Genomic DNA, 15,027 nt, shown 5'->3' on the forward strand with positions numbered 1-15,027 from the left:
GTCAGACGGGATTTACACTTGTTGCTCTACCTGTGGAAGTGAGAATAAATCCCTCCCCCGCCCTAGGGACCGGCCAATACAGAAGCATTATCAAACTGAGATGAGGAGGAATTTCTTCAGCCAGAGGGTGGTGAATCTGTGGAATTCTTTGCTGCGAAAGGCTGCGGAGGCCAAATCAAAGAGTGTCTTTAAGACAGAGATAGATAGGTTCTTGATTAATAAGGGAATCAGGGGTAATAGGGAGAAGGCAGGAGAATGGGAATGAGAAAAATATCAGCCACGATTGAATGGCGGAGCAGACTCGATGGGCCGAGTGGCCTAATTCTGCTCCTATACGGTTGAATAAACTTCCTTTGTTCTCACTGGAATGAAGGAGGTTGAGGGGCGACCTGCTAGAGGTCTACAAAATTATGAGGGGCATAGACAGAGTGGATAGTCAGAGACTTTTTCCTAGGGTAGAGGGGTCAATTACTAGGGGGCATAGGTTTAAGGTGCGAGGGGCAAGGTTTAGAGGAGATGTACGAGGTAGGTTTTTTACACAGAGGGTAGTGAGTGCCTGGAACTCGCTGCCGGAGGAGGTGGTGGAAGCAGGGACAATAGTGACGTTTAAGGGGCATCTTGACAAATATATGAATAGGATGGGAATAGAGGGATACGGACCCAGGAAGTGTAGAAGATTTTAGTTTAGACGGGCAGCATGGTCGGCACGGGCTTGGAGGGCCGAAGGGCCTGTTCCTGTGCTGTACTTTTCTTTCTTCTTTGTTCTTTGTTCTATATCTTATGGTCTAACTGAGCAGCAGCTGCTGCCAAAACATCCACCCCATCAATCACACACAACACAAATTCTCCTTGACCTTGCTGAGCTCAATATGTTGAATTTTAGTTCCAATGTCCCGATTCCCGATGTTAGTCCTGTCCAACTCGGATGGGCCGGCTCCACGGGCATGAGGGCCAATGGGAGAGCCCGAGGGGAGGTGGGCGCTGCTGCTGCTGGTGGGTAACCAATGAGGGTTCTTCAGGATGGTTACATACTCAAAAAAATACTCATACTTCAAAATGTATTGTGGCCATTATTCAGAAGGGGGAGCCCTGTGGCTGGGCCCTCACAGACGAGCCAGTCCATGCTGAGTTGCTTTGTAGGATTAGGCCCCCCCGTTTTAGGATGAAAATTCCGCTCAATGTTTATTTTCCATTTACAGGAATGGCTTCCCAATGTTTCACCTCTTCAGCTCCAGCTGTGTGAGCTGAGTGTGGTCTGTCCGAGTGTGAGCTGAGTGTGGTCTGTCCGAGTGTGAGCTGAGTGACTGTGAGCTGAGCATGTCTGAGTGTGAGCGAGTGGATTATGTGCTGAGTGTGTGCTGAGTGAGTGTGAGCTGAGTGAATTTGAGCTGAGTGTGAGCTGTGTGAGTGTGAGCTGAGTGAATTTGAGCTGAGTGTAAGCTGTGTGAGTGTGAGCTGAGCATGTGCTGAGTGAGTGTGGGCTGTGCGAGTGTGAGCTGAGTGACTGTGAGCTGAGCATGTGCTGAGTGTGAGCGAGCTGAGTGTGTGCTGAGTGAGTGTGAGCTGAGTGAATTTGAGCTGAGTGTGAGCTGTGTGAGTGTGAGCTGAGCATGTGCTGAGTGAGTGTGGGCTATGCGAGTGTGAGCTGTGCGAGTGTGAGCTGAGTGAATTTGAGCTGAGTGTGAGCTGTGTGCTTGTGAGCTGAGCATTTGCTGAGTGATTGTGGGCTGTGTGTGAGTGTGAGCGGAGTGAATTTGAGCTGAGTGTGAGCTGTGTGAGTGTGAGCTGAGCATGTGCTGAGTGAGTGTGGGCGGTGTGTGAGTGTGAGCTGAGTGTGATCTGAGTGAGTGTGATCTGAGTGAGTGTGAGCTGAGCGTGTGCTGAGTGAGTGTGATCTGAGTGAGGGTGAGCTGAGTGAGTGTGAGCTGAGTGAGTGTGAGCTGAGTGAATTTGAGCTGAGTGTGAGCTGCGTGAGTGTGAGCTGAGCATGTGCTGAGTGAGTGTGGGCTGTGTGTGAGTGTGAGCGGAGTGAATTTGAGCTGAGTGTGAGCTGTGTGAGTGTGAGCTGAGCATGTGCTGAGTGAGTGTGGGTGGTGTGTGAGTGTGAGCTGAGTGTGATCTGAGTGAGTGTGATCTGAGTGAGTGTGAGCTGAGTGTGTGCTGAGTGAGTGTGATCTGAGTGAGTGTGAGCTGAGTGAGTGTGATCTGAGTGAGTGTGAGCTGAGTGTCAGCTGCAGGTAGAGAAGTTTAAAGTTCAAGGATGTTTTTCATTCAAACAATTCTCCCTTTTCTATGAGAGCCCAGGTTATTCCTTAAGGCGAAGGTTCCACTATTTTCATTATCTTTCCCAAGTGCCCTGTGTTTTCTGAAGCTAATTTCACACTGCACTGCCCGAGACACCGTCTATCGATCAATACCTGTGCTCTCTCTCTACATTATCGACCTCAGTCTGTGCCTCCAGTCCTGTGACGGGCACTATTTCAATGCCAAGTAACTATCTCTGTGATGAATAATAACACTAGACAATCATCAGCCGCCACCTGCTCCATGCAGCACTTGCTCCCGTTGGTACAATCACACTCTCAGTATTGCTGCATTCAAACAACAAACACACCCATCAATCTCCTTCATTTACAGGGCTGGGCGCTCATTTTAGTTTTAAAATATTGTTTTTTCTCATTAGCTTATGGGACGTGGGCGTTGTAGGCTGTGCCAGCATTTACTGCCCACCTCTAACTGCCCTTGAGGGCAGTTAAGAGTCTACCACATTGCCGTGGGTCTGGAGTCACATGTGGGACAGGCCAGGTAAGGACGGCAGATTTCCTTCCCTAAAGGACATTAGTGAATCAGATGGGTTTTTACAACAATCGACAATGGTTTCATGGGCATAACTAGACTTTTAAATCCAGATTTTTTATTGAACTTAAATGTCACCATCTGCAGTGTGGAGATTTGGCTCGCTGATTTACTGGTCCAGTGACAGTGGTAAGAGTTTAGCTGAAGTAGTTACAATCGGGGCTTTCAAAGCAGAATTGGAGAATGATGGGAAGTAGGGTTAGGAGTGGGACATGGGGAGTTGCCCTTGCAGAGAGCTGGCATGAACACAATGGACTGAATGGTAACCATTCTATGATTGTAAGTGTGAGCTTGCCCTGCAGCCTGAGCTGAGTCAAGGAGATTGCGGCTTCAAACACCCATTGCGATTACCATCCAGAGCATTACTGAGTGGGGTCTGTATTGTTGAAGATCTCATCCTTTGGGATGTGATGTTAAACAAGGGCCTGACCTACCTTTTAACTGAATATTAAAGATCTCGGCTGGGATTCTCCCCTAACCGGTGGGGTGGGCCGTACTGGCACCGAGCAGTGGTGTCAACCACTCCGGCGTCGGGCTGCCTGGTGCAGAATCCTCCGCACCTTCAGGGGCTACGCCGGCGCTGGTGGGTTTGGCGCCGCACCAACCGGCGCAGAAGGGTCTCTGCCGGCCGGCGCGAGTTGGCGCATACGCGGGAGCGCCAACGTGTGCTGGCGTGATCTCAGCGTACGAACAAGGGGGTTCTTCTCCGCGCCAGCCATGGCGGACGTTTACAGCAGCCTGCGCGGAGGGAAAGGTCACCGTGGAGGCCCCCCGGGGCCAGATCCACCCGCGCCCTACGAGGACTCAGCGGGCTGCCCGCAGAGCCAGGTCCTGCCGGTAAGGAGCTGGTCTAATCCACGCCGGCGGGACTGGCTGTAAACGGGTGCCCGCTCGGCCCATTGCGGAGCGAAGGATCGCCCGGGGGGGGGGGCATTGCCAACGGCCCCTGACTGGCGCGACGCGATTCCAGCCCCCACCGAAAAACCGGCGCCGGAATATCCGCCGCCCCCCAGCGATTCTCCGGCCCGGCAGGGGGTCGGAGAATTCCTCCCCCCCCCCATGTCACTAAGCAGGGACGTCTCCGGGTGTCCCGCCAATATTTCTCTCTCAGTCACACTAAACATCTAAATGTTTCTTAAATGTTGTGAGGGTTCCTGCCTCCACCACCCTTTCAGGCAGCGAGTTCCAGATTCCCACCACCCTCTGGGTGAAAAAATGTTTCTTCAAATTCCCTCTAAATCTCTTGCCGCATACCTTAACTTTGTGTCCCCTAGTTATTGACCCCTTCACTAAGGATAAAGAGATATTTCCTGTCTACCCCATCTATGCTGTTCTTTGTGTTGGTAAATTCAGGGTGGTTGGCGCCGTGTTCACAAAGACCGCAAATAGCTTTGAAAATGAACAAAGCTATAAATTTATTAACACTACTTCATTGGATTCGGCACTTACTCCAATATAATACAGTTGATAATTAACATATAATCTACACTCATCTACTGTAAATCTCTACACTATTACATTAACTATGATCTGCTCTCACTCTTTTCTTAAGTCTGCACTCTAGCTATCTCTTTCACTTCTCTCCCCACAAGGCTTAGCATCAATGTCTTATATACTTGTACATCTAGCTCCCTCCAGTGGTTGAGTTAAACATTTCATTAACACTTACAGCTCTTACATTTATGATAATGTCACGCCATCTATGCCCCTCGTAATTTTATATACCTCAATCAGGTCCCCCCTCCCCCCCCCCTCAACCTTCTCTGCTCCAAGGAGTACAACCGCAGCCTAACCAGCCTCTCTTCAGAGCTGACACTCTGCAGCCCAGGCAACCTCCTGGTGAATCCCCTTTGCCCCCTCTCTAGATCTAACTGCATTCTCTTTACAGGAGATTCAGGCAAAGGCACGCGCTCACTTTCCCAGAGGAAGCTCTGTATTTTTGACAATTACCAGTGGCAGCGGGATATAACAGGGCTCGCTCATCCAGGTCATGGACTGACGAACCCTGGGTCACTGCGAACACTTTTGCTCCCAGACATTGACTCATCTCAAGGAGCTTCTTTATCTGCCCATATTTACATTAAACAGCACAGCTGCATTGTGCCTCCTGAGAACTATAAATAGGCTGCTAATTTCCTTCAAACAAAATAAGATTAAATACAGGACACAAACTGTGGCAACAAACATCTCGAAATAACATCAAATGTATCACTTTCAGCTGCGCTGTGAAGTTGGTCTCTCAGAGTATTCAGTATATTTCCCTGAAGGTGGGACTCATTAGAAAATGATGTAACTCTCACAGTGCCTGGTTTACCATTCGTGTAAAACCCAATTTTAAATAAATTCATGCTTTGGGGGAAAAAAACCAAAAAGAGCCACTTCGCCGTTTCGTTGATAAACTCAGTTTAAATATTTATTTAAGGTTTAAGCTTATTTTTTTGAAATGCCAATTAGTGTCATTGAATTTAATAAAAGCTTCATTTTAAGAGCCTCTTCAAAGAGCCATGAATTGACATTTTACTAAAATGACCCACGCGTTGGCCTAAGATGACTCAAAGGAATCAATTATAGGTATAAAGATGAAGAATAAGTGCAGGAAAGGTACAATCAAGAAGGGAATGAAATGTTACTATGGCAATTTCATTTGTACTTGTGTGAAAAGCAGGAATTTTGAACACTATTTTTAGACTCACACAAAGTCCTTTACGTTAGGTCCAGTAGGTGAGGTCACCTCTCCTCCTCCTTGATAGCTTCCACACAATTTATCGATACTGTTCTATTTGTATAAATAATAAAGCTTGCTACAATCCGGTTAGGGAACATTAACATTTTGTTTTAAGTAGACAAAGTTTGAAGACCTTAGTTACCCACTAGGTGAATAAAGCTGTAAGGTTCCACGTTTTTTAGCAAACAAAATAAACTTCCCTTTTGAAAATCAGCAAAGTAAAACCACCTACAATATCTGTCGTCATAGAATAAAATAGTCATCATCATAGAATCCCTACAGCGCAGAATGAGGCCATTTAGCCCATCGTGTCTGCAACAACCCTCTGAAAGAGCACCCCACCTCGGCCCATGCCCCCACTCTATCCCCGTAATCCCTCCTAATCTTTTTGGACACTAAGGGGCAATTTATCACGACCAATCCACCTAACCTGCACATCTTTAGACTGTGGGAGGAAACCGGAGCACCCGGAGGAAACCCACGCAGACGGGGAGAAGGTGCAGACTCCGCACAGACAGTGTAGTGCATACTCTAACATATAGAATTAACATGAGGTTAAGTATGAATTAAAAGGCAAACTGAGACTGGATTCCATAGGGTTTACTCACACCTCAGGTTTCCTTCTGCGCCCGAACCCACTCCAGTATAGATCCTGCAACCTTCCACCACCTTCTCAGCTCCAGGGATTTTGCTGAGCCCCAATGGCATGATGCCTGCTAACAGGGCTTCTCTGTGAGCTGCAAGTCACACAAGGTCCAAACTGCAACCAATACCCCCTCTCCCAGAAACACCCAAATAAATTGAAACTAGTGAACATTCGTAAGCTCCGCCCATCTCCATGACAATGTAGCCTTGCTGGATTTTAAAAATGCTTTTGAACGAATTTAGCTCTAACTCCCAAAGCAAAACATCTCTCTAGATTGCGCTTCTTTGCAAAAAGGGTGGACTTCACAATCTTCACATCTCCAATTCTCCAGCTACCTATTCCCACCTCCTATTTAATGAAATCAAAAAACTGAAATGAAAATCGCTTATTGTCACGAGTAGGCTTCAATGAAGTTACTGTGAAAAGCCCCTAGTCGCCACATTCCGGCGCCTGTCCGGGGAGGCTGGTACGGGGATCCAATCGTGCTGCTGGCCTGCTTGGTCTGCTTTAAAAGCCAGCGATTTAGCTCAGTGAGCTAAACCAGCCCCTGTAATCAGCCCCCTAATGGCTCCCTGTATTCTACTTTGACTCGATTAAACAAACAGGGTTAACCGTCTGAATTGTCATTTCTAGAGACCTTTCGGAAATCTCTTAAGCCCAGCATTTTAGTTATCTTACCGTTTACAATGTTAATTTTCCCAGAATGAAACATCACCTCTAAAATATTGATGTGGAGACGCCGGCGTTGCACTGGTGTTGTAAGACTTCTTACTGCACTCTAAAATACTGACATGGACCTTGTACTAGATAATCATCACAAGCTGCGATGCTGGGGGTAATTGTAGTTATCGATGGCGAGATTAAAAGATTTTATTAGGCAAGGGTGACAGAGCCAAGGTGAGTAAATGGAGATCAGTGCGGATCAGCCATGACCTAACTGAACAGTGGGACAGTTCAAAGGGCTGAATGGCGTCCTCCTGCTCCTACTTTCCCAGATGTAGACAACGTCAATTGCCGTCAATGTAAGCAACAACAATAACTTGCATTTACGTAGTGTCCTTCACGTAGTAAAATGAAGCAGGGTACTTCACAGGATGGTTAAGAAAATACGGAAGTTGTGGACAGGTGACTAAAAGCTTGGTCAAGGAGGGATTGTCTTGGAGGAAGAGCAGGAGACGGAGGTGAAGAGGTTTAGGGAGGGAATTCTAGAGTTTTGCGCTCGGGCAATGGAAGGCACGGCCACCACTGGAGCAATGCAGACTCAGAGAGGGCCAGAGGCCAGAATTTGAGAAATGCAGAGATTTTAGGGCTGGGAGACATTACAGAGACCCGAGGGCGGGGGGGGGGGGGGGGGGGGGGGGGGGTTTGGAGGAGTGGGGGGGGGGGGGGGGGGTGATAGTATGGTGGGATTCCAATGTAAAATCGAGGATGAGTAATCAATGCAATTCAGCAAACATTGTGGGTGCATTGTGAACAGGTGTTATTGCAAGTTGGGAAATGGGCAACAGAATTTGGATGACCTCAGGTTTATACCGGTGCAGATGCACACAAAACCGTTTCAGGGGTTATGAATCATTGATTTGGATTTGTTTATTGTCACGTGTACCGAGGTACAGTGAAAAGTATTGTTCTGTGTACAGCACGAGACAGGCATCAAAGCTGGAGGACGCATGTGGGGTCACGGTTGGCACTGCAGTGTCCCTCTTGTGTAGTAATGTCCTGAATAACCTTCAGACATGCAGACAATCAACGTCAAAATCACCACACAGAGGGCGCCATCGTATTCACTGAGACGCGAAAGTCTCTACGCACAGGTTAAGAGGGACAGGATCAATGAGAAGCTCCCTCCGGGGCCACACTCAAGCAACCAAAGTACTAACCCAGGCTGACACATCCGGCAGTCAGCATTGGGTTTGAAGGGGAAATCACGGGGTTACCGCAGCAACCTGAACACTGCTTCCTGTTCCCTTCAGCAAGTTCACTCTCCCGATCTTTCTCCTGATCCAACCTGCTCCTCTATCAGCCTCCTAACAGGCGGCTAGTGTTTGCTCACTACAACCATTGGCTGCTAATGCTCACTCTCCTAATCCTCAATAATGTCACAGACCTAATGCTGTAGGTAAACGTAGAATTGTGGTATGGTTACAGCACAGAAGAAGGCTATTCGGCCCATCATGTCGCAGCTGGGTCTCTGCGAAATACCTAATGCTGATATTTCAGCCGATTTTACTGTATTTGAATCAACTTCTTCTTTGTTAAATATTAATTTTTGATTTGGGAACTCAGAGTCACACCGTTACCAAAATTAAATGTGATTCGATGATTGGGCAGCACTTGATAAACAATCCTAATTGTGCTAAGAATTACACTGACAGCTCATTTAAGATAGTTGGGCTGACAGTGTGGTTTACGTACGGGTGCGAGAAGCTACATTTTCCCATCCAGGGCCCTGCCCTTTGCCAACAGAAGGAGCATGTCTATACTTTGCGCCATTTTCAAACAAACAGAAGCTTGGTGTACAGCCATTCTCTGATTCACTCCCGCTGGCATTGCCTTGACCAATCAGAGTTGATCAGCCTGGTTTGAATTAAAACCGAAGTCTGGACGTTCACTGTTCCCTCGTGCATTCTCCATCACAATGCCTCTACCAGTCATGGTCTACTTGCCACCCAATCAGCACTCTCTTTCCATGCAGCATAAATTGCCGTTCTATTGTTATTGGTATTCTTGCACCCGTCCTGACGAGTGCAAGCTGAAAAGCTTCAACAGCATGTCTCTTTTTTTCAACAATTCCAAAGTTCTGTGCTAACAAGTTAATTCTGGGATTGAATGGGATAATTGGTCATCAACCCAATTCTTCCTCTCGCAGAGACCCAGCTGCGACATGATGGGCCGAATAGCCTTCTTCTGTGCTGTAACCATACCACAATTCTACGTTTACCTACAGTTTCATTTTGCCTCTGAGATGGTGGGGTAGCTTCAGAGAATCTGAAATGCTCTCTATTAACATTGAAGATGGGTAGACTTTAATAAATTGTCTGAAAGAGAGAACGTGTTCAATGTGCTGCAAGCTTCGTGTTTAAAATTCCTGAGCTGATGACACACAAGGCGTGTGAATGATGTTAATGGCTGCCCATCAAAAGCATGGGCGTTGTGAGTGCTAACGACTGCACTGGTTGTAATTTAATCTTAAACCTTATTTTATCATCACCACCCACATTTAGCTCACCTGTCTGATCCATTTCGTTAGTCATACCCAGATCCAGGAAAGCTTCTTCCCTCGTAAATGTCTGAACACCAGAAACTATTCCTGTGCACAATTCAACCTTTCTCTGCATTCTCTCCCAATCTCCCAATCATCAGGTACAGAATTGAAATCTCGGGGAGAAATGGTGCTGCTTTCACGACTCATATCTCCAGCCTGCAGATTTCATCTTCCGCTCATTTCCCCAAGTTTAAAAATCTGCAATACATCCCCGTTGATTGAACAAGAACGGATAATGGGATCTTCTCAGTGATCAGTCGGAAAACTTGCCGTTCCAGTGAGGGAGGCACGGTCGCACAGTGGTTAGCACTGTTGCTTCACAGCGCCAAGGTCCCAGGTTCAATTCCCGGTTTGGGTCACTGTCTGTGCCAAGTCTGCACGTTCTCCCCGTGCCTGCATGGGTTCGCTCCGGGTGCTCCGGTTTCCTCCCGCAAGTCCCGAAAGATGTGCTTGTTAGGTGAAATGGACAATCTGAATTCTCCCTCAGTGTACCCAAACAGGTGGCGGAATGTGGCGACTAGGGGATTTTCACGGTAACCTCATTGCAGTGTTAATGTAAACCTACTTGTGGGGCAGCACGGTGGTGCAGTGATTAGCACTGGGGCCACGGCGCTGAGGACCCGGGTTTGAATCCTGGCCCTGGGCCACTGTCCGTGTGGAATTTGCACATTCTCCCCGTGTTTGTGTGAGTTTTGCCCCCACAACCCAAAGATGTGCAGATTAGGTGGATTGGCCACGTGAAATTGAAATGAAAAATGAAATGAAAATCGCTTATTGTCACGAGTAGGCTTCAAATGAAGTTACTGTGAAAATCCCCTAGTTGCCACATTCCGGCGCCTGTCCGGGGAGGCTGGTACGGGAATCGAACCGTGCTGCTGGCCTGCTTGGTCTGCTTTCAAAGCCAGCGATTTAGCCGAGTGAGCTAAACCAGCCCCTTAATTGGAAAAAAATAATAATTGGGTACTCCAAATTTTAAAAAAAATGTAAGCCTACTTGTGACAATAATAAAGAGTATTATTATTATTATTATTCAGGAAGAATGGGAATGTTGAAGATCCCAATTTAAAATTCAAAGGCCGGAAAATATATCACATCACCTCCAGAGGATCAGAGAACGGCTTGATTTTATATAAGATCGAGTTACAAAAAAAACCACTGGATTAACCACAGGAGGATTTTCAGCTAATGACCTGCAGAGAATTGTCTTTTAAAACTGCAGATTGGTCCAAACAGTGCGTTACGTTGAAAATAAACCCCAGTGGATGCGGCAGATGGAACAGGAATCCATTTATAGGCAAAAGGCGAGAAAGGATTGTTGTTTCAGCTCATGAGATGTAATCATTCTCCCTCCCTCTGGCGAGAGGACTGTTATACTTAGCTAACATCCAGGAAAATCAGCCAAACAACGGGTAACTTACCTGGTAATCTCCTCCTTTAGCGCTGAAGGATCAGTAGGATAAAACTTGACCCGGAAACACATGGTATACGGAGGTTGGGCTGAAAACAGAAGGAAAAGATGAACATGAAATACTTGCTATTTGTTCAGTTGGTGCAGATCAATGGAACTGCATCCAAAACATCCCATAATAACTAATGTTTCTCCTGGTATGGTACCAGCAGAGAAAATTACGATGGGAGGCATTTAGTGACCGTGTTAGTCACGGGCGCAAATCCCGTAATGACCGCTAAATCTTGCGAAAGGCCAAAAACGGGATTTGCGCCGACGAGTTTTTGGAATGCGATCTTCCCGGGCCCTCCCTTACGGTGCGATGATGTTGATGCCCAGGAAGGTGCAAACCTGATTTGCATGAATTTGAATCTATTATAATATACTTAGCATGGTCAACACCGCATCTTGGGCCCTCATTGAATCTTCCCGCCCTCCAGGCGTGACGTCACGCTGGCGCGAATCACTACTGCTTTTTAAAAACAGGAACCGTGAGCTCCGAGAGGGAGTAAGGAGGTGAGCATAGAACATCCAGTGCAGAAGGAGGCCATTTAGCCCATCGAGTCTGCACCGACCCACTTAAGCCCTCACTTCCACCCGATCCCCGTAACCCAATAACCCCTCCTCACCTTTTTTGGTCACTAAGGGCAATTTATCACGGCCAATCCACCTAACCTGCACGTCTTTGGACTGTGGGAGGAAACCGGAGCACCCGGAGGAAACCCACGCAGCCACGGGGAGAACGTGCAGACTCCGCGGTGACACAGCGGGGAATCGAACCTGGGACCCAGGCACTGTGAAGCCACTGTGCTAACCACTGTGCTACTGTGCTGCCCTTGTGCTACCGTGCTGCCCTAAGCAGTACTGTCTCCACTGAGAAACAGGGAGTCCAAGGGGACAGAGCCCGCTGGACAGCTCTGGAGGGGTGGGGGTCTCAGGGGTGTCCAGGGGAAGGGGGGATGTGGGAGTCAGTCAGGTGTTTCTGGGGTGGGGGGGGGGCGTGGCTGGTGTGGGTGGTCCTGAAGTCTGCTGCCTCTGTTGTTTAAAAGTTCTGAGAGGACTGTGTTAGTCTGATGTCTGTGGCGTGGGGATATGGGGCGGCTGTGACAGTGGGCCATATAGGGTGGGTGGGTGGGTGGGGGGGGTGGAAGTGTAATGACAGTCAAGATGCCATGTCTAACGGGATGGGTGTATGAGACCCCGGAAGAGAAGGCAACACAGCATGGGGAGGTGGCAAACTCTGGAGAGGCTGTCCAGGAGTGTAGAGGCATGATAGCAATGAGATCATGGGCAGCACGGTGGCACAGTGGTTAGCACTGTTTCATCACAACTCCATGGTCCCAGGTTCAATTCCCGGCTTGGGTTACTGTCTGTGCGGAATCGGCACGTTCTCCCCGTGTGTGCGTGGGTTTCCTCCGGGTGCTCCGGTTTCCTCCCACAGTCCCGAAAGACGTGCTGTTAGGTGAATTGGACATTCAGAATTCTCCCTCAGTGTACCCGAACAGACGCCGGAATGTGGCGACGAGGGAATTTTCACAGTAACTTGATTGCAGTGTCACTGTCCAGTCGGCCCTGCCCATTAGAGATGTGGAGCTGATAAACCTCCTGTCAGAACCACAGTCACGTAGAGAATAACAGAGAGGAGAAGCAGAGGGGAACCCAAAGGCGATTCCAACTGGGCGAGGGCCAAGGCCGGGTCAGTTATGCAATGGAGATGGGAGTGAGCGGTTACCGCTGGATAAGGTCAGGGATTGGCTACTTGCAGGTCCGGGAGGCCAACGGGCTATTCGGCTGCAACACCAACCTCTCTCTCCCTCCCCCACCCCCCTCCCTCCCCCCTCACTCTCCCTCCCTCCTCCCCTCCCTTCCCCCCTCCCTCCCCTCTCTCTCCCTCCCCTCCCCTCCCCTCTCTCTCCCCTCCCCTCTCTCTCTCCCCTCAGCCTCCCCTCCCCCTCCCCTCCTCTCCCCCTCCCCTTCTCTCCCCCTCCGCTCTCCTCTCTCCCCCTCCCCCTCTCTCCCCTCCCCTTCTCCTCCCCCCCTCTCTACCCCCCACCCCTCTCTCCCCCTCCATCTTCCCACCCCTCTCCAACTCCCCTCCCTCTCCCTAACCTTCCCCACCATCTCCTCTCCCCACCCCTCCCTCTCCTCTCCTCTCCCTCTACTTCCGCTCCCCTCCTCTCCCTCTTCCCTCCCCTCCTCTCCCTTTCCTCCCTCCTCTCCCTACCCTTTCCCCTCTCTTTCCCCCTTTCCCCCTCCCCCTCCTGCTCCCCCCTCTCCCCTCCTCCCTCTGCGTCCCTCCCCCCTCCCCTCTCTCCCTCCTCCCCCTCCCCCCCGCTCTGCCCTCCCTCCTCTCTCCCCCTCCTCTCTCCCCCTCTCTCCCCCCTCCCCTCCTCCCCTCACCCCCGCTCTGCCCTCCCTCCTCTCTCCCCTTCCCTCCCTCTGCGTCCCTCCCCCTCCCCTCTCTCCCCCTCCCCTCTCCCCCGCTCTGCCCTCCCTCCTCCCCCACCCTCTCCCCCTCCCTCCCTCTGCGTCCCTCCCCCTCCCCCTCCCCTCTCTCCCCTCCTCCCCCTCACCCCCGCTCTGCCCTCCCTCCTCCCCTCCCCCTCCCCCTCTCTCCCCCCTCCCCCTCACCCCCGCTCTGCCCTCCCTCCTCCCCCACCTCTCTCCCCCGCCCAAGTATCCTTCGTCGAGCTGTCAGACAACATGTGCCGCAGGAGACTCCCCCTCACCAGGGAGTCTGTGCTGTGTCTGTGCCGTTCCGTTGCCGACCTGGTGCCACGTGGCAGCGGAGCGCACCCGCTCCCTGTGACCGTGAAGGTCAGGTCAGCCTTCAGCTTCTGTGCGACAGGTGATTCCAGGGAGCCACTGTTGACCTGTGTGGAATTCGCAGGCACCTGACCATCGGTGTGTTCCTGAGGCCTCGGATTCTAAATGCAAGGGAACTCTGGACTTTACTCATTTCAACCTGGACCAGGCCCAAGAAGACGAGAGGTGTTGGACTCGGCAACATAGCTGGTCTGCCACAGGTGCAGGGGGCGATTGGCTGCTCCCAGCGGCATCAGGGAGTCTCCTTCATAAACAGGAAGGAGCTCCACTCCCTCAATGTGCAGCTGGCGTGTGACAGCCAGATGTGATTCAGGCAAATGTGTGCCCGTTTTCCAGAGGGCACGCATGACAGTTACATCGTTGGGCAATCGAAGACCCCTGACGTTTCCGAGGGTCACTCTAGGCTGTGGGGGGTAAGGGATATCCCCTGAGGACTTGGTTGGTGACGCCAGTGTGGAAGCCGGAAATTGCAGCTGAGGCCCGGTACAATGAGATGCAGAGTGCCTCCCAATCTGTGGTCAAGTGGAGTATCGGCCTCTGAAGGTGGGGACCTAGAGGGTCCTGCTGCCTCTACAGATCCGGGGGAGGGGCCCTCCTGTACAGACTGGCCACGTCAGCCTGGTCTGCCCGCTGTGCCTGGGTTGCACCAGCTTGGCGTAGAGATTGGCTGGTGACTCACGGGGTGCCCTGGGTGGAAGGCTCTGGGATGTGGTCCAGTGGAGCCTCTTCCCTCTGAGTGCTCGTGGGCCCCTGAGTTACTCCATGGGATGGAGGGGCAGCTGGGAAGAGTTCCAGAAACCCCAATGACATCTGGCGCTGCCAGTCCTAGAGGTTGCCATTGTCTGTGCCATGCAGTTGAAGCCCTCAGCCATGGTCCTCAGGGACTTGAGCCATGCTTCAGAGTTCTTCCGGCAGTTCTCCCAAGAGGATCTGGTGCCAAGCATCGCCGGCAATATACCCTGTGACAGGTGGCTTTGGGAATCCTCCATTCGGCCGGTCAATCGCAGGAATGTTGCTGAACACCCATCCTGGAATTCCCAGCTCTGCTTTTGCACCTCCAGCTGTGTTTTGCTCGCCAGATAGTGACCCAGAAACCTGCCTGCTACGTTCACCCACTGAGGCGTGTGTCTGTGAGATGGTGGATGTTGTGGCTGATATCTGTGATGCTACATCTGCGTCCTCCTCCATACTCTCCTCCGAGGTGGTGTAAAGGGTGGGCGGTGGGGCTCTGCTGGTAGATGGCACAGGCTCTTCGCTTGATG

At 50.5% G+C, this 15,027-nt stretch overlaps 1 protein-coding gene across 3 annotated transcripts in view; it reads right to left on the reverse strand.

Moving 5' to 3' along the window:
- LOC119974428 (FERM domain-containing protein 5-like) overlaps nucleotides 1-15,027 on the reverse strand; it is a 336,354-nt gene that overhangs the window by 79,223 nt on the left and 242,104 nt on the right. For all 3 annotated transcript variants that reach the window (XM_038813295.1, XM_038813296.1, XM_038813297.1), the window contains exon 4: nucleotides 10,911-10,989. In XM_038813295.1, the coding sequence (XP_038669223.1) occupies nucleotides 10,911-10,989 (79 nt within the window). The remainder of the gene's footprint in view (nucleotides 1-10,910; nucleotides 10,990-15,027) is intronic.

The sequence above is a fragment of the Scyliorhinus canicula genome, chromosome 12 (genome assembly GCF_902713615.1).
Source record: "Scyliorhinus canicula chromosome 12, sScyCan1.1, whole genome shotgun sequence".
In the NCBI taxonomy this organism is placed as follows: Eukaryota; Metazoa; Chordata; class Chondrichthyes; order Carcharhiniformes; family Scyliorhinidae; genus Scyliorhinus; species Scyliorhinus canicula.